General features: G+C 45.9%; 2 protein-coding genes across 3 annotated transcripts; both read right to left on the bottom strand.

Annotated features, from left to right (window-relative positions):
- Positions 1-8,800: 8,800 nt before the first annotated feature.
- On the bottom strand, positions 8,801-11,360 carry LOC103645626 (uncharacterized). 2 transcript variants are annotated; one of them, XM_020547303.2, is made up of 6 exons: positions 10,851-11,360; positions 10,582-10,780; positions 9,520-10,377; positions 9,363-9,437; positions 9,194-9,279; positions 8,801-9,099 (listed from the first exon to the last, which is right to left on the bottom strand). In XM_020547303.2, the coding sequence occupies exons 3-6, from the start codon at positions 10,184-10,186 to the stop codon at positions 9,097-9,099; spliced, it is 831 nt and encodes a 276-aa protein (XP_020402892.1). In that variant the 5' UTR covers positions 10,187-10,377; positions 10,582-10,780; positions 10,851-11,360; the 3' UTR covers positions 8,801-9,096. The 2 variants fall into 2 exon arrangements, with proteins under 2 accessions (XP_020402892.1, XP_035820278.1); XM_035964385.1 differs by having other exon boundaries at positions 10,582-10,783; positions 10,851-11,181.
- A 337-nt stretch (positions 11,361-11,697) lies between these two features.
- Positions 11,698-13,885, bottom strand: LOC103644042 (tyrosine N-monooxygenase). The gene is made up of 3 exons (XM_008667244.1): positions 13,757-13,885; positions 12,474-13,370; positions 11,698-12,348 (listed from the first exon to the last, which is right to left on the bottom strand). Exons 1-3 carry the CDS (start codon positions 13,883-13,885, stop codon positions 11,698-11,700), a joined length of 1,677 nt encoding a protein of 558 aa, XP_008665466.1.
- Positions 13,886-18,656: the final 4,771 nt, after the last annotated feature.

Below are 18,656 nucleotides of genomic sequence, written 5' to 3'. Positions count from 1 at the left end.
TAGGTATAAATCTGTGTATGGAAGTGTATGATGAATCTGTGTATGGAATATGTGTTTGAATCTGTTATTAATTCTGTATATGAATCTGGAATCTGTATATTGAAATACAGTCGGACTTATATTTAAAACCGCATGTGATGTGTGGCTAACACAAGCGGCTAGGATTAGAAACCGTCTGTGATGTGTGTCTATCACAGGCGGTTCTTTTAAACTGGATTGCCTGTGATGTGTGTCTATCACAGGCGGTTCTTTTAAACCGGACCGCCTATGATGTGTGTCTATCATAAGCGGTTTTTGATTGACCGCCTGTGATGTTATTTTACATCACAGACGGTGCACCACAAGCGGTTCCTGGAACCGCCTGTGTAGAGGCTAACCGGACCGCCTGTACAGAGGTTTACTGTAGTAGTGACGCAGAAAGCGCACAAGTCTGTTTCTTCCTCGCTTCTCGTCTAACATACTCGATGAGATAAACTTTATCTCCTGGTTACATGCTTAACTAACCATATAACCAACACTTCCATCTCCTCGTGCCATAGTGGATATCATGTTGGACTAGTCGCCATGGAGGACATCAAGCATACTATCATGCTGCTCTCCGACTCGCCAAGCGTTATTTATATGTCATCGCCGCGTACAAATATTGTACTAGTTTTTTTTCAATAAATCAGTCTCTAAAAACTGAAGATAGAAAGAAGTTTTTTTTGAAATTTCAAACAAAAGTTACATATGGGTTGTGGACTGTACTTATGTATCTGTGGACGTCCCGGACTAGTCCGTACGTTGATAACGGTCCGGCTTCCTAGTTGGCCCACCACCCTCCCTTTCGCATTCAACGAGTTGCATGCGCCACTTCCTAGTTCCTCTCCGGCTCTTCCGTCTCCACGTCGACAACACTGGCAGCAGATCGACCACACAAAAGATTATTAGTACTAGCTTATATATTTTTTTTCTCATTTTTCTCTCGTTAGTTATAATCTCTCATCTCCAATCCAGTCGGTGGCGGTTAATCGGGCACCACTCCTACTTCCACAAGAGCAGGAGGAGTGTGTGCCCGTCCTCATCATAGACAAGAGCAGGAGCGAAAACAGTTGAGGGCATTTCCCGCCCATATATATACGATATCACGTATTTGGTCAGAATAATCGTGTTTTAAATTAGATGGAAAAATATTTGCTTTGTTGAATGCTCGCAATCTAACAAGGCTGCGGCCATGCCCGTTGTTGGGGACTTGTTCTCAAATGCTATGAGTTAAGAACAAGGCAACACAAAAAATGTTAAACGTTAAAGTCCTTCGTCCTCCGAAGCGTTATTTCCCTCAGGATATAATGATTTTTGGAGGACAAGGATTACAAAGGTCATACCTTCGTAAATCACAACACATGATATTGAGAGAAAGGATCATATGAGAAATAAAGAAATAATATAAACAGTCACATGTCATTATTATCTCATTTCTATTTTATTACCATAGGAAAATAGAAATGACGTTAAGTTACGAGTGTACCTTCGTCTCAAAGGAAGGCAAAAAGCATGAGCGTGACGCAAAAACAAAATGCCAAATCCCATGAACAGTACGGGGTTACTGTTCACCTATTTATAGGCACGAGACGCAGCTCGTGTAAAATTACACTTATGCCCTTTACATTTACTAATAACTCTATAGTATTCCATCGAGGTTTAAATAGCCTTTTCATTTCTAAGTCGGTTTCCCTTTCTGCTATCATGCCGAAGCCTTCCTGCGCACAGCTTCGGCTTTGCGTCATCCTTCGTACTCTTTTGTGCTTCTTCACGCGGTGGTTTCGTTTCAAGACCGAAGGTACCTGTTTATGCATTATACTTCCAGAAACATTGTTAAATCATGTTTTTGAGGACCTTCGGAAGCCGAAGGCCCCCAACAGTAGCCCCTTGCAATATTAATTTGTTAGAATAATAAATTTAGATTGCAATAGGAACGAAGGCCCTGAGCCGAAGGTCCGAAAAAACACCTTCCCTTTGCTAGAATAGCAACAGCCACCGACAAGCGGGCCCTCCAGCATGCAATGCACCAGGCGTATAAATAAGAGCACACCGCAATGTCATTTGGTACGCTTTCTTGCCATCTGCTCTTGCTTACTCAGTTTTTAGCTCTTGCGCACCAAGACTTGCTTGGCTTTTTAAAAAAATTTAAGCTTCGGCTTTGAAAGCAGTTTTTTAGCATTTCCGAAGATGTCTGAAGATAAAAAAGCTGTTGCTGAAACGAAGCTGAGCCTTTCTGAAGAGAAGAATCTTGGCTTTCTTGAATCAATATCAAAGACAAATACAGAGAAGATTACAAGGGAAATTTTGGAAGGTTTATCTGAAGATACTGGTGATAGTGACAGTTATGATGTGGAAAGTGGCGGGGAAGACTCCGAAGATCGACCCTGGCGGCCAAGCCATGTAGTTTTTGGAAACTCAACCATTAAACAAAGCCATCTTGTCAATATGAGGGGGAAATATTTTCGGGATATGTCTATTGTGATGGCTGACAACGGAGAGAAGACTTGTCCTACTCCCGAAGAAAATGAAGGCATGATCTTCCGAAGCTTCTTTAAGGCTGGGCTTCGGTTCCCTCTAAGCAGTTTCGTGGTTGAAGTTTTGAAGATATATGAAATCTACCTTCATCAAATTACTCCTGAAGCAATCGTAAGAATGGGAGTCTTTGTCTGGGCCGCGAGGAGCCAAGGCTTGGAGCCAAATGCAAAAAGTTTCTGCAGTATACACGAACTGGTTTATGAGACAAAGCCTTGGGGCAAAGAGCAGTATGATAACAATTTTAGCTGTTACAGCTTCGGTGCTCGCTCTGGGTCAAGCTGCCCTGTGCCGACTTTTCGAAAGAGGTGGCCCGGGGATTTGATGAAGGAATGATTCTATGTAAAAAATGATTTAAAAGCACGAGAGGATATTAAGGATATTATTATGCGCCCTATCTGGCAGCGTTTCGGCCTCCAGAAGCCGAAGGTGGAGATTGATGAAGCAGCCGAAGAATGCCGAAAGGCTTTCGGCATAGTCTGCTCCTTCATCGGGAAAGGGACTTAGTTCAAGAGCACGTGGCCTATAGGATATGGCCATTGGTAGCCAACTGGGAAATGCCAAAGGAAACTATCAGCAACCCCCTCGAAGGTGGTCTGGTTCGACTAAAGTATACCTTCAGATTTGTAGACTAGTTTGTCGAGCCAGACGATGATTGGTTGGAAAGTGTCGAAGTTACAGGTGATGAATTGCTTGGGGCGTACTCCAAGACAGAGGATAATGCGCTATCAGCGGCCTTCGGAGGCCGGAAAAAGAAGAGGCTGAACAGAGTTTTCGATGCTATTGGATTCGTCTATCCTGACTACCGTTACCCGTTACGGGGTCTGAAAAGAAAAGGTGTAGTTTCTGTGAAGGAAGTTGCTTCGGCCGCTTCTAGTGAGCCTACACCGAAGAGAAAAAAGGTGAAGGTTCTTACCCACCGGCCACGCTACATTGAGCCGGCCATAGTGCCTGATTTTGGTGGTGAGACCTCTTCGGCCATTGAAGCCAGGGAACCTACACATCTGCAGAATATTGAAGAGCCGGCTGCAATGCCGGAGATGGAAAAAATTGAAGGACCGAGGGCTGAAGAGACAAGGACATCAGAAGTTTTAAGTCCTTCGGCAAGAGTTGAGGTGTCAATGCCGAAGGCACAAAAGGAACTTACAACAACTCCCAAGAGGAAGAGAATGGTCAACGTTTTAGATGTGCTAGAAACAATAAAATCTTCAAGCTCTACTCTGAAGAGAGCTGCCGAAGCTTCAAAAACACAAATTGAGGAGACCGAAACTGGGCCTTCAGAGCCCGCCAAGAAGAAATCCTTGGAAATTAGAAAAGAAACGGAAAAGAATCTGTAGAAGAAATTTTATCTGAGAAAACTGCCATCCCTATTCCCGAAGCATCTTCCGAAGCCCTCAACTATGTTTTACGTCATGCTTCGGGTAAAAAATTGACTGAAAAAGAAAAGCGAGAAGCTCAGTTCTATGCGCAAAAATTGAAATATCCAAAAGGGGCGCTGATATTCAACGGCAGTGGAGAAGAAGACTTCTTGTATTGTCTCCCTGACAGCAAGGAGATTTCTGTCTGTCGAAAGATGAGCAAGAGCTTCGGATTCCCGACATTAGAAGACGGACTTTCAGTGCTGTCAAAAGATGAGTTGGCCGACAGCCTAGCATACAATAGTTTAAAGGTGAGAAATTGAGATTTTTGTATTTAAAAACAAAATTTTTCATTTGCTTAAACTTAATACCACCTTCGTTCCGAAGTAATTGAACTAAGGAACGAAGGTCTTGAAAAAGATAGAATATTAAACTTATTGTTGAGTAAAATAAAAGAAGACGAAGCTGTTTCCAAAGCCCAAGCCGAAGCTCAGAAACAGGAAATCGAAGATCTTCGAAAACAGTTATTCGAAGCTAAAGAAAAATGTGCTGTTGCAGAAGCTAAACAAGAAATTAGCGATCAAAGGACAAAATATTTAGAGAAAAACATTGAAGAACTTCGTATATCCAAGGAAAAATGTTTTGAGAAATCTATGGATTGTGTGAAGAGGATAAAAATGAGCTTCGCCAACGTTGGCGCGTACTCAAGCGAGTAGAATTTCATAATGGGCGATCCCAAGGGCCCAATTGAATGGACCAGCCACGAAGTTGAAGCTTTTGAGGAAGTTTTGAGTGGCCGTGGGGACATATGCGCCTTCTCGGGTGCTAGGGGGATTGCCGCTATCTTGGAGAGGATAGGCTGCGAACATGTGAAATCCTTGGCGCAAACCGAGGCTGCCTTATCTATTGAAGATACAAAAGACCCCTCGGCCGAAGCGAGCTTGGTTGGTGGAAAAATTTTCACCGACATCTGGGAAAATGGCGGTCGAGAAATGGCTCAAGAAATTATAAGGAAAAGTGAAAAAAGATACTCACGATGCTAGAGAAGCAGCAGAGGCCGCTGAGAAAACTGCGGATCTCGAGAGACGAATAGGTATTGATTAATAGCTTTTGACTTTATGTTCTAATTTTATGACTTCAAACTTATTTACGCTTTGCATCACAGCCGCACTATCTCCTCCCCCAGAGCCCGTCGAGCCATTGGCGGACCCCAAAGCAAAGGGGGATGATGAAATTATAAAAATGGCCGAAGCTATTATGGATAAAGTTGTTGATCAACTATTAAATGAAGCTGCAGAAGTAGTTTTAAAAGAAGATTAGCTGTTATTGTAAAGACATTTGAAATGTAATATTTGCTGGACAATGTGTGTAATATTTTATAATTTTGAATGTAATACATAAGTTGTTTATAATCCAATTCTTTACGATGCATGAAACTTTACGTACATACCGTTTTTGAGCCTTCGGCGAAAAAACACCTTCCCTTCTTTTCATGCTTCGTGAAGAATATCCATATTCCGTAGAAATATACAGTTTCCGAAAAAACATTATGCTTCGTAGACAATAGATCTCTTTTTCATATTAAAGTTGACGAAGCTGTATTTCTTGAAAACTTATTTTGTGCCTTGGCACTTCTTCGAAACAATCTCCGAAATTCAATATTGTAGGTCAACATTGTCTACCCTTCCGCAGGTCAACATTGCATCCCCTTCTTGTGCCATTAATGCAATATGATGTATGATGTTATGCTATGCACATGATGTAATGACATGCAAAATGATATTTGCGCCGAAGGTACACACACATTCGCCAGTAGAGCACACAATCTTTTTGCCGTTTATTTTTTGGCTTCACCGCTTATTTTTCGGTGTAACAGCGCTGACTTTTCGCTGTAAGCCTCCCTTAGGAGCTTCTTCGCCTTTTACTTTAGCGGAATCAGCGTTTATTTTTCGCTGTAAGCCTCCCTTAGGAGCTTCTTTGCCTTTTACTTCAGCGGAATCAGCGTTTATTTTTCGCTGTAAGCTCTGCATTCCCTTTGGAACGACTTTTGAGCAGAAAACTTATGCTGCGCTCCCTTAGAAACGACTTTTTTGTAACTTCGGAGGTATTTTCTGTAGCCATGAGCTCTTAAGAACGATATATCTTCGCTATTGCACAAACGAAGCTATTACAAGAAATTAAAATCAACAAGAAAAAGCTTAAGCTTTTGATGATTGTTCCTTACTAAAAAGAAAAATGATGACAAATACAAGAACTATTTCAGAAGTAGGATATCTTCTAGTAAATGTGCTTCGACTCTGGCACAGTACTATTGACTGTACGAGCTTCGGACTCCTCTCTGAAGTCTCGCTGCTGATGAGTATGTTGGCTCCCTTCTGGCTGCTAGCCTCGTTGTATTGGTGGTGGAGGTGGGAGTTGTTGCCAAGATGCCTGAGGTTGGCTTGCCGAAGCAACAGAAGCTGCGGGATGGTTACCCACAAACTCTGGAATGTACGGTGAGTGGTACGAAGCGGTATGCATAACTTGCTTCGGCTGGCTCTGTTGGGCTGCAGCTTCTGCTATCTCTTTCTGTTTCTGGATGGTGACATGGCACATCCTGGTAGTATGGCCCTTGTCCTCACCGCAGAATAAACAATAAATTTTCCTGGGCTGATCCCCAAATCTTCCTCCGAAGCCCCTGGCACCTCTGCCCCTTGGAGCTGGGGGTTGAGGATAGCTCTGTTGTTGTCCCGAAGCCTGAGAGGAGTATTGCGATCTCTGCTGTTGAGTTCCCCTGTCGTCACTCTAAGTGGAATGAATTGATCTGACGTGCCTAGGGTGGATTCTCCCTCCAAAGCCCCTGGCCATTTCGGAGAATCTGTAAGCTTCCTCCCTTCTCTACCGAAAATCATTATCAGCACGGATGTATTCATCCATCTTATGAAGCAGCTTCTCCAGGGTCTGAGGGGGTTTCCTGGCGAAATATTGGGCCGAAGGTCCTGGCGGAAGCCCCTTGATCATGGCCTCAATGACAATTTCGTTGGGCACTGTTGGCGCTTGTGCCCTCAGACGCAGGAACCTTCGGACATACTCCTGGAGGTATTCTTCTTGGTCTTGCGTGCACTAGAACAAAGCTTGAGCAGTGACCGGCTTTGTCTAAAATCCTTGGAAACTGGTAATCAGCATGTCCTTCAGCTTCTGCCATGACGTGATTGTTCCTGGCCGAAGAGAGGAGTACCAGGTTTGTGCCACATTTTTTACTGCCATGACGAAAGATTTCGCCATGACTGCAGTGTTGCCACCATACGAAGATATTGTTGCTTCGTAGCTCATCAAAAACTGCTTCGGATCTGAGTGTCCGTCATACATGGGGAGCTGGGGTGGCTTGTAAGAAGGGGGCCAAGGTGTAGCCTGCAGCTCTGCTGACAGAGGAGAAGCATCATCAAAAGCAAAATTTCCATGATGGAAATCTTCATACCAGTCATCCTCGTTGTAAAAGCCTTCTTGGTGCAGCTCTCTGTGCTGGGGCCTTCGGTTCTGCTCATCTTGAGTAAGATGACACACTTCTTCGGTAGTTTCGTCAATCTGCCTTTGCAGGTCAGCTAGCCGAGCCATCTTCTCCTTCTTTTTCTGTACTTGCTGATGAAGCATTTCCATATTCCTAATCTCTTGGTCCAAGTCATCCTCTTGAGGTGTTGGACTGGTAGCCTTCCTCTTCTGGCTTCGGGCCTCTCGAAGAGAAAGGGTCTCTTGGTTCATATCCAGCGGCTGCAGAGCGGCAACCCCTGTCGCTGAAGCTTTCTTTGGCGGCATGACAAATGTCGATGCTTGCCGAAGGTGGTCGAAAAGGGTTCACCGGAGGTGGCCGCCAATGTTGGGGACTTATTCTCAAATGCTATGAGTTAAGAACAAGGCAACACAAAAAATGTTAAACGTTAAAGTCCTTCGTCCTCCGAAGCGTTATTTCCCTCAGGATATAATGATTTTCGGAGGACAAGGATTACAAAGGTCATATCTTCGTAAATCACAACATATGATATTGAGAGAAAGGATCATATGAGAAATAAAGAAATAATATAAACAGTCACATGTCATTATTATCTCATTTCTATTTTATTACCATAGGAAAATAGAAATGACGTTAAGTTACGAGTGTACCTTCGTCTCAAAGGAAGGCAAAAAGTATGAGCGTGACGCAAAAACAAAATGCCAAATCCCGTGAACAGTACGGGGTTACTGTTCACCTATTTATAGACATGAGACGCAGCTCGTGTAAAATTACACTTATGCCCTTTACATTTACTAATAACTCTATAGTATTTCATCGAGGTTTAAATAGTCTTTTCATTTCTAAGTCGGTTTCTCTTTCTGCTATCATGCCGAAACCTTTCTGCGCACAGCTTCGGCTTTGCGTCATCGTTCGTACTCTTTTGTGCTTCTTCACGCGGTGGTTTCGTTTCAAGACCGAAGATACCTGTTTATGCATTATACTTCTAGAAATATTGTTAAATCATGTTTTTAAAGACCTTCGGAAGCCGAAGGCCCCAACACCCGTATAGCAAGCTGTGCTGGTTTTTGCTTAGCTGGTGCAACCTCGACTAGCTAGCGGCTACCGCCCCCGGCCCCGGCGACAGCGGCGAACCGTTCTCCCTCCTAGCTAGCTAGCAGTGGCGATGGCGTCCTCTAGGTAGGCTCTAGCCCACCGGTTGCACGCAGGGTTTACCTTACCGGTAGCAGAAAAAAACCGGACCTCACCGAGAAACGTGTTTCTCGGATTTCTCGATTTTTTTCGTTTTTCTCAAAAAAATTTCGGACAGAATTTAGAATGAACAGCTCAGTTTAATCAGAATAACATATAGATCATTTCTAAACCATCTAATATCACTATGTACATGTAACGATTGTATAAATGGCAAAATGAATAACAAATTGACTGCGAATATATATCCATAGAGACCATAGAATAATGAGACAGTCCAAATAAACTAAATATTACATAAATAAAGTACTTTGGTAGCATAGTTCAAATAATGCATAGAAATCAATCACAGTTCTAAATATTGGTAGGCCACATAAACCAAATATAGCAGCAATATTGTGCTGAAACTGAAACAGAGCTGATACAATAGAGCCACATGTTCAAAATCTTGCCATTGAATGAGTCCATGCATACGCCGTATTCTTGTGCTTGTGCTTGAAGATTAGATCACTGTATTTTCCAACAGTAAGACAATAGATTAATTAGTAAAATGAAATATTTGAAACACTTAGACAACACATCTATAATCTTAGATGTACTTAACCTTCTCAAGCATGTACAAGCCCTTGATAGAGAGCTTCTTCTGCCTTTTTGATCTTGGACGGAGAGCGGCTGGTTGTTCATCTTGACCTACAAAAGATACATAGATATGAAAACAAAATACATTCTTGAAACAATTATTTGCAAGTACACTATTGGTTTCACTTGCTTACCAGGACCATTATGAGTTGGTGGCCTAGCTGCAGAACTTGGACCACTAGGGTCACCATCTTCATCATCACCACCACCTTACACAATGATATTGAAGATAATTTTAATCATAAAAAGGACATGACAAATAGTGCATAATTAACTCAAAAGTGAACTCACCATCATTTGACTCACTGTCACCTGACTCGTCATAGGTTGGGCTACCCGCTCCCTCACTACTATCTGATAGGAAATCATCTCCAATATCTTCTTCTGCATTCCTTTTCCTAACATTTTTCCTACGAGAACCAATCCTAGAATTTAAAAGAACCATCTCTTCTTCATTCAATCCTCCTAACTCCTCTAAAACGAATCCACTTGGTCTGTTAGGTGATTCAGGCTCATCATTTTCATCAAGTGTCGGCAATGATTCACTCCTAGAACTACACAACCATTCCATAATCGGGTTGCCTTCATCATACATAGCAACATCTATCATGATGCTACATGGATCTATGTTCCTATCTTTAGAGTTTTTCATTTGTTCAAGACTTTCCATATCAGTTTCGTAATGTTGAATGCGCAACTTCAAGTTGTAGTGAACATAAACTAGTTTATGCAACTTATCATAACTCAACCGATTCCTCAATTTTGTATGAACCAAAGCAAAGGTACTCCAATTACGTTCGCAACCACTAGAGGACATGCATTGAGAAACAATACGACGTGCAAACTCTTGTAATTCTGGGTAGTCTCCACCATATTGATCCCACCAATCAGCTATGAAAATATGAAAAAATAGGACAATCATCACAAATAATGAAGCAACTCTCAAGGACAGCACCATAGTAAATCTAGACACCCCCCGCCTCCACACTCCCTAGTATGTGACCTAGATGCTCTTTTAATCGAGACACCCCCCGCCTTTTTTGGTGGTAAAACAATAAAAGCACTTAAAGCCAGCCCCATGAGGTCCAGGATATGGTTCACCATGGCTCCAAGTCACATCAATTGGTCCATTTAGCTTCACTGGTTTCCCTGCATTACCAAACACTATTTTAGCAAATACATTACCAATAGCATTCTACATAAATTTCTAACAAATAGTATCTCACAAATGGTCACAAATATGTGCAATTGATAGAAATCTATCTGATCATAAATTTGTACGGAAATTCAGTAGTATTCTACAGAAATTTATTTTAGCGAGACATGTATATATTAAACAATAAAATCAATTACCATATCGATCAAGCACCACATCAGCACCACTAGAAGATGCGTTGGCATCAGCCATGGTCTTTCCTTTCTCTGCGTGAGTAGCAGCACGATGCTCAGTAGGATGGTCAACCACGTGCACTTCATCATCGCTGTCCGAATCCCACAACATCGCAAGAATTGTGTCAGCGCCTCCACCCAACTCGTCGCTGTCCTGCGCTTGCTGCTAGCCGATAGAACAGATCACCAACTGAAATGCATCAAGCTGTACAAAAAATACAGTAGTATTATACCTGTCTTGTGGAGAGCTTTCTCGCGCACAGCGCTTCCTTCACACGAGATGGTAGTTGCGGCAGCGTGGGAGTCAGAGGGTGGAAGCTAGCAGCAAATTTGTGGGCGTCGGACTCTTGGAGTTGGAGAACAGCCACACGGAAGAAGCTAGCAGCAAATCTGACCAGCGCTGGGCTGCTGGCGGGATGGAGACAATCTGCAAAGCTGCAGCCTGCCCGTGACCGTGAAGAACGCTAGAACAGGCGAACAGCAGAAGCCAGGGAAAAAAAACTGAACGGCGGCAGCTGGGCGGCTGGCTAGCAGGTGGCGGCTGGAGATGTTTTAGGGTTCCATATTTACACATGAGTAGTATTTTGGGCCTTTTATTTACAGCCCAAATACATATGAACTGGATTGGGCCGGCTAAATTCAAAACAGCTGAAAAATTTGAGCGGTAAGGAAAATAACCGGACCCTAGCGAGAAACGCGATTTTCGGTTTTCTCGAAAATTTCTCGCCGAGAAAGTTTTCCCTGGTTGCACGTACTGCGTCGGGTTCAGAAAGCACGACACGTACGCCATGATGAACCGATCGAAAAACTAGTAAACTGTCTATATACAAAGCACGCAATGCAAGTTTATACATGCATGGTCACATAAATATATATATCTTCATGACTTATTCAGGAGTTTTTGTAAAATATACAAACAAACGTCGTCGGGCTTCATCCCATAATTACTTACGACCAAGAGAATCAGCTGGCCGCGCCATAGCCGCTTAGCTTATTACATATGTCAACTACTTAAACCAAATTAAAACGTAATAAAAAACCTTGCCATAAAAAAGCCTTGATATCTATATAAGCTAATAATTAACCGGACGCCGCATAGAGATGCACCGGCAAACGAGGCTGAGCTTGTAAGAGGAGCGGCTCAGCCAGTGCGAGACTTGCGCTGGATTCCTCGAGCCTGATCGCACGGACGCCAGGAGGCTTGGTCCATGCGAACCCTTGGAGGAGCCTTGCGAACAGCATCATCGTAATGGAGCTGCCGAGTGACACCCCCGGGCACCCCCTCCTGCCCGCACTGAACGAGATGAACCGAAGGTCCGGCTCCGTGAGAACCACGTGGTGGTTGTCGCCGCCGTCGTCGTCGTTCACCAGATGTCGCTCCGGCCGGAACCGGAGAGGCGCGTCCCAGACGTCGGGGTTCCGCCCAAGCGCCAGCCGGCTCAGCAGCACGTGGCTGCCCTTGGGGACCAGGTAGCCGGAGACCACGGTGTCTTCCATGGCGACGTGCGGCAGGTTCAAAGCGTGGTACGGGTGCAGCCGGAAGGCCTCCCGCACGCACGCCTTCAGGTAGTTGAGGCCCGAGATGTCGGACTCCTGCACCAGCCTGTCCTTGCCGACCACCGCGTCCAGCTCCTCCATTGCTTTCTGCATCACCTCCGGCCTGTTCATCATCTCCGCCAGCGCCCACTCCACCGCGTTCGATGGGTTGTCAATGGTTGCAAACATCATCTCCTGAAATAACAATGCATGCATGAATGGCACAACGTTAGATGATGATGAATAATGCAAAACACATACAACTTAATTCTTTTAGATGCATGAATAATCGTATAGTCGTAGGAGTATATCTTACGTACCGCTGTCTGCGCTTTTATCTCGTCGAACGACAAGAAAGGCCGCCCCTGCGAATCCACAAGAGAGACGAGCGCGTCAAGGAAATCCCTGACCTCTCTCTTCTCGCCGCGTTCGCGAAGGCCGTCCCACTCATGGATCCTCTCCCGTATGATGGGATCATGCAGCCTGCTCAGAGTCCTCATCACGCTCCTGCCAGCCTCCCTGTCGCCGCCAAGGTCGAGGCCAGCAACCATCCACCTCCACGCGGCGGGGACGTAATCCGAGACGGAGAAGATGTACACGTAGTTGAGCAGCGCGAAGAGCGCGTCCACGTGCGCCACCTCCTCAGCACCCGGGCCGGCGCCGCCGCCGAAGTGCCGCTTGCCGAACACGAGGCTCCGGATCATGTTGCTGGAGAAGTGGCGGGCTACATGGCGTATGTCGACGACGGCGGAGCTAGCCGACGATGCGGCTGCGCTGGCGCTGCTGCAGCACTGGCTGTACAGGGAACGGACGAGGTAGTCGGCCTCCTGCGCTCGCCGCCGCTGCTGCCGCTGCTCCATCGACGCGGACAGGATCTCGGAGGTGAGGACCCGCCGCATCTTCCTCCACTGCTCCCCGTAGGGCGACAGGCTGGCGCCCTTGTACCCGAGGCTGAACAGCTCGCAGGCGTCCGTCTCCGGACGAGACGCCAGGGCGGCGTCGTTCGTCCTGAAAACCTCGCGGGCTATCTCCGGGCAGGCGACTACCACGACGTGCACGGCCCCGAAGCGGAGGCATAGGATCTTGGTGTTCATGTCCTTGAGAAGGCCATGAACCCACCGAAACACCGGCTTTTTTGACACCAGGCAGTGCATGCTGCCGATGATCGGCAACCCGGCCGGGCCTGGCGGCAGCCGGCGGTGCAGCTGCCGTGTTTTCTTCGACGGTGTTGAGTTTGTGATCCAAATTCTGAAGAAGGCGGCCAAGTTGGCGAGCGAAGCGGAGGCCCGTCGCCGGGAGGCTTGGGCCGGAGCGCAGCGAGGCCAACTGGCCTTCCCGCGGCCCAGGGACGCCTGGGGGGTGGGGGGGGCGGAGCCCCCCCCGGTACGGATCGTTTTAGGGTTTCACCTCTATAAATATCTTTGTAAGCCACAGGAGATACCCATCTTAATTGTAAATCTCCTGCGATCTGTAACCACCCAAAATAGTGAGAAGTTGCCGGCCGGCGCCCGTGGTTTTTCCCCCTTCACTTTGGAGGGGTTTTCCACGTTAAATCCGTGTCTTCTCTGTGATTGATCCTATTTGTGTCGCATTCATTTATAACAGACGGTCTTGCGTTGCTTCGACGATATCGATGCAGAAGCAATAAGGCAACAAGGGCAAGGAAGGTGCAAAGTACTGTGAATGGAGCGACGGCAAGTGATGCATGGGCATGGCTAGGTGCTAGCGCCATGATTGACGACGACGGTGCGTTGTGTTGGGAAGTGCAAGCACGTCGATCTGTGCTCAGCTGTGGTTATCTGGGCGAGGCTGCAAGTTTGTGTTGATGCACTTGCTCTATTTATATTGTTTATGAGCAATGTGGGAGCATATATTATATGATATACTCCTTTGATGAAAGACACTCTACCCTACCTCTGCTTGGATTGGCTCTCTATCGCTGTTGGCCATTTTGAAAAACGCTTAAACGACCACTGGCCAAAATATACAGAAAACACATGTTTTTCATGATTCAAACTTATTTATCCTACTTGTTGGAATGTGAACCCAAACCCTAACAGGGGTTGGGTGATATATTAATAGATTGAGTAAACAGGGTCACGCCCATTACATAGGGGTGAGATGGTCATTACACGGGGAAGACCCCAAACCCTAGACGGGTATTACCCCCGCAGTCATAACTCTCCCTGGTTGGGCGGCTTCCTGGCGCGGCGGCTGGAGGGGCGTCGGGTCCGGCCGGCGCGCGGCCCTGGCGGCTGGAGGCGTGGACGGCGGCGCCTAGGGGAGCGCGGCGCGCGGCGGCGCAGCAGGCAGGGACGCCGGGCCTGCTGGCGGCGCGAACGGTTGAGGGAGATGGGCCGGCGGCTGCAGGGGTGGGGAGAGAAAAAAACCTAAATCTAGGCTGATACCATGTTGGAATGTGAACCCAAACCCTAACAGAGGTTGGGTGATATATTAATAGACTGAGTAAACTGGGTCAGGCCCATTACATAGGGGTGAGATGGTCATTACACGGTGAAGACCCCAAACCCTAGACGGGTATTCTAATACTACTAATGTTTTCGCGAGTGTACAATGTGCCAACTAAGCTATCACTACCGGAATCCGAGGCTTTGCCGAGTGTCGGCCTCTTTGCCGAGTGTCTTTTGTCGGGCACTCGGCAAAGAAGGCTTTGCCGAGTGCCGCACTCGGTAAAGTTAGGCTCTCGGCAACGAGCCTCTTTACCGAGAGCTGGACACTCGGCACAGGGCGCCACTCGGCAAAGGAGGCGCTTGGCAAAGGGCCGTCAACGGCCGTCCCAAAGCCGACGGCCGTCAGTCTTTGCCGAGTGACGGGGGTTGGCACTCGGCAAAGAGTCTTCTTTGCCGAGTGTCTATCTTATAAAGACACTCGGCAAAGTATACTTTTATTTTTTAGATTTTGTCTCCCAAACTTTTTGTGGTATGTTCCTACACTATGTATACCTACATGTATCATTTATGGACAATTATAACAGAGTTTTGAATCGTTAGTAGATTTAGTTCGTTTATTTGAATTTCTTCAGAAAATTCAGATTTGAACTGCAGGTCACTCGAAACTTGGGAAACCGTGCATGCAAAAATGATACCCGTCCTATTTAGCACAAGTTACGACCGATTTCAGGAGCGGACCGGAAACTTCGAGCACCATGCTCACTCAACATGGTCGTGAACTTGCTATCCAGCTGTTTAAAAACTGTATAAAACACAAACAAAGTTAGAAAATCATGAAACTTGTCCACGTGTCATGATATCATATGTAGAGGCTGTGATAAAAATTTGAAAAAGTTTCGAGAAAATTGTGATGCACTATGTGTAGAAACCTAAGAGAACCACATTGAAACTTTATGATTTCATGTGTGGTTCTCTTAGGTTTCTACACATAGTGTCTCACAACTTTCTCTAAACATTCTCAATTTTTTATCACAGCCTCTACATATGATATCATGACACGTGGACAAGTTTCATGATTTTCTGACTTTGTTTGTGTTTTATACAATTTTTAAACAACTGGATAGCAAGTTCACGACCATGTTGAGTGAGCATGGTGCTCGAAGTTTCCGGTCCGCTCCTGAAATCGGTCGTAACTTGTGCTAAATAGGACGAGTATCATTTTTGCATGCACGGTTTCCCAAGTTTCGAGTGACCTGCAGTTCAAATCTGAATTTTCCGAAGAAATTCAAATAAACGAACTAAATCTAATAGTTATAAAAAACACTTTTATAATTGTACCAAAATGGTACTAGTAGGTCTAAATAGTGTAGAAACACACAAAAAAAAATTGGTTACCAAATATAAAAAAATAAAGTATACTTTGCCGAGTGTTGCACAGCTAGCACTCGGCAAAGGCAGCTTTGCCCAGTGCCTGCCCTTTGACACTCGGCAAAGTATAAAGAACAGAACTTTGCCGAGTGCTGTACATCTAGCACTCGGCAAAGCAGCCTTTGTCGAGTGCCCGTGATCCGGCACTTGGCAAAGTTTATTTTAAAATTTTAAAAAAATCTTTGCCAAGTGCCGAATCGCGGGCACTCGGCAAAGAAAATGACTTAACCGGCCGCGCGGCCGGCTTTCTTCTTCCTTCTCCTTTCCTTCTCCTTTCTCTTCTCCCTCTGCCTCACCGCCGCCACGCCCGCCGCCTGCCCCAAGCTCCGGCAAGCCGCCCGCGCCTCCCCGCGCCCGCGCCCACGCCGACACGCCGCTCTCGCCCGCCCGCCCCACGTGCCCCACGTGCCCGGCCGCCCGCCCACCGCGCCCCACGCGCCCGGCACGCCGCCACCAGCGAGCCGACCGCCGCCCACCCCCGACGCGACCGACAAGTCGTCACCGGCCGCCCACCCACGCGCCCGGCACGCCGCCGCCGGCCGACCATCGCCAAGCCGTAAAGGTTTATTGAATTTATTAAATTTATGTTTGTTTGTGTTCATATTATATATTGTCATATGTTATTTAATTTATTAAATTTATGTATGTTTATTGTTATATTATGTGTTTTATTAAATTTATACTACATGTTTATTGAATTTAGTGAGTTGATACTACATGTTTATATTATGTGTTTATAATGAATTTCGTGTGTTTATTGAATTTAGTATGTGTGTTTATTAAATTTATAGTACATGTTTATTGAATTTAGAGAGTTTATACTATGTGTGTCAATTAGATATATTTTGTGAATGTCGGCCATCGTGCTGCTAGTTTTATTTGCAGGTTTTGTAAACATCCCCGTACAGGGGAGGTGCTGCCGAATTTTTTACATGTTATATTAAACTATAGTCGGTTATATATGTTATAGGATGGAGGACCGTGAGTGGATGTACACGGGCCGTAGAGGAAGGAACGATGTCACCACTGAATGGATTAGAAAGACCGATGATTTCGTGGAACGGGCATATGGCGAAGCTGCTAAAGGAGCGAGTCTAGTCCCATGCCCGTGCAGCAAATGTGACAACCGGAAAAGAAAACCAAAGAAGACCATGGTAGAACATATTTGGAAGAATGGATTTACGCCGGGCTATACTCGGTGGATATTTTATGGTGAAGCGCATCGTACGAGAGAGGAGGTGCTGAGACAACGTGTTTAGGATTATGACGCGAATGCGGGGGTAGCGGATATGTTGAACGACTATCAGGAGGCACAGTACACGGGAGGATGTATGGATGACGAGCCAGAGCCGACTGCAAAGGCATTCTACGACATGTTCGACGCGGCACAGAAGCCCCTTCACGGCCAGACAAAGGTTTCTCAACTGGATGCCATTGGGCGTGTAATGGCGTTCAAGTCGCAGTACAGCATGAGTAGAGACGCATTTGATGGCTTGTTGACGGTTATTGGGAGTCTGCTTCCGGATGATCACGTTCTGCCAAAGAGCATGTACGAGGCACAGAAACTACTTCGTGCACTCAAGATGACGTATGAGCAGATTCATGCTTGTCCGAAGGGCTGCGTGCTATTTAGGAAAGAATACGCGGAGGCAAAGTAATGTCCCAAGTGTAATTCGTCTAGGTTTATGGAGGTAGACTCTGGTGATGGACAGAAGAGGCAACTCGACGTCCCCTTGACAATCCTACGACACCTTCCGTTCATACCGAGGATCCAGCGTCTTTACATGACAGAGGAATCCGCGAAACAGATGACATGGCACAAAAATGGAAAACGATACAATCCTGACAAGATAGTGCACACATCAGATGGTGAAGCATGGAAACACTTTGATGACATTCACCGTGAGAAAGCCGAAGAGGCTCGTAATGTACGTGTTGCGTTGGCCACAGATGGGTTCAATCCCTATGGAATGAGCGCTGCCCCGTACACATGTTGGCCCGTGTTTGTTATTCCAATCAATCTCCCCCCTGGTGTGTGCTTTCAAAGGCCGAATATATTCGTGTCGTTGATAATTCCCGGACACCCGGGGAACAAAATGGGCGTGTACATGGAGCCTTTGATCGATGAATTGGTACGTGCCTGGGAGGAAGGGGTATGGACGTATGACCGAGCTACGAAGACAAACTTTAGAATGCATGTTTGGTACCAGTACTCCATGCATGACTTACCGGCGTATGGGCTATTCTGTGCCTGGTGTGTTCACGGTAAGTTCCCATGCCCAGTTTGCAAGGAAGCTCTCAGGTTCATTTGGTTGAAAAAGGGTGGCAAATATTCGTCCTTCGATAAACATCGACAATTTCTTCCTGCTGACCATCCATTCCGCCTAGACATCAAGAACTTTACGAAAGGTGTCGTAGTGACAGACCGCCCACCTACAACGATGACTGGTGCCGAAATTCATCAACAGATAGATGGGCTCGTGGCTAATACAGAAGGTGGTTTTGTGGGATATGGTGAGCAGCATATGTGGACACATAAGTCTGGCTTGACTCGGCTCCCCTATTATGACGACCTGCTCCTTCCACACAACATTGTCGTGATGCACACTGAAAAGAATGTTGCCGAGGCACTGTGGGCAACAATTATGGACATTCCTGATAAGT

Source organism: Zea mays, chromosome 1, assembly GCF_902167145.1.
Source record: "Zea mays cultivar B73 chromosome 1, Zm-B73-REFERENCE-NAM-5.0, whole genome shotgun sequence".
NCBI lineage: Eukaryota > Viridiplantae > Streptophyta > Magnoliopsida > Poales > Poaceae > Zea > Zea mays.
This window is presented reverse-complemented; position numbering and strand designations above follow the sequence as displayed.

Bases quoted from the DNA above. Each gene is read 5' to 3' on its own strand.
- LOC103645626 (XM_020547303.2), bottom strand. From the start codon at position 10,186: ATGGTGCTGTCCTTGAGAGTTGCTTCATTATTTGTGATGATTGTCCTA. The intron at 9,438-9,519 runs GTGAGTTCACTT...TCATTGTGTAAG, and splicing joins TGACAGTGAGTCAAATGATG to GTGGTGGTGATGATGAAGAT. The intron at 9,280-9,362 runs GTAAGCAAGTGA...TATCTTTTGTAG, and splicing joins ACCAACTCATAATGGTCCTG to GTCAAGATGAACAACCAGCC.
- LOC103644042 (XM_008667244.1), bottom strand. From the start codon at position 13,885: ATGGCGCTAGCACCTAGCCATGCCCATGCATCACTTGCCGTCGCTCCA. The intron at 13,371-13,756 runs GTTATAAATGAA...ACACCGTCGAAG, and splicing joins GAAGCAACGCAAGACCGTCT to AAAACACGGCAGCTGCACCG. The intron at 12,349-12,473 runs GTACGTAAGATA...TTGTTATTTCAG, and splicing joins AGATAAAAGCGCAGACAGCG to GAGATGATGTTTGCAACCAT.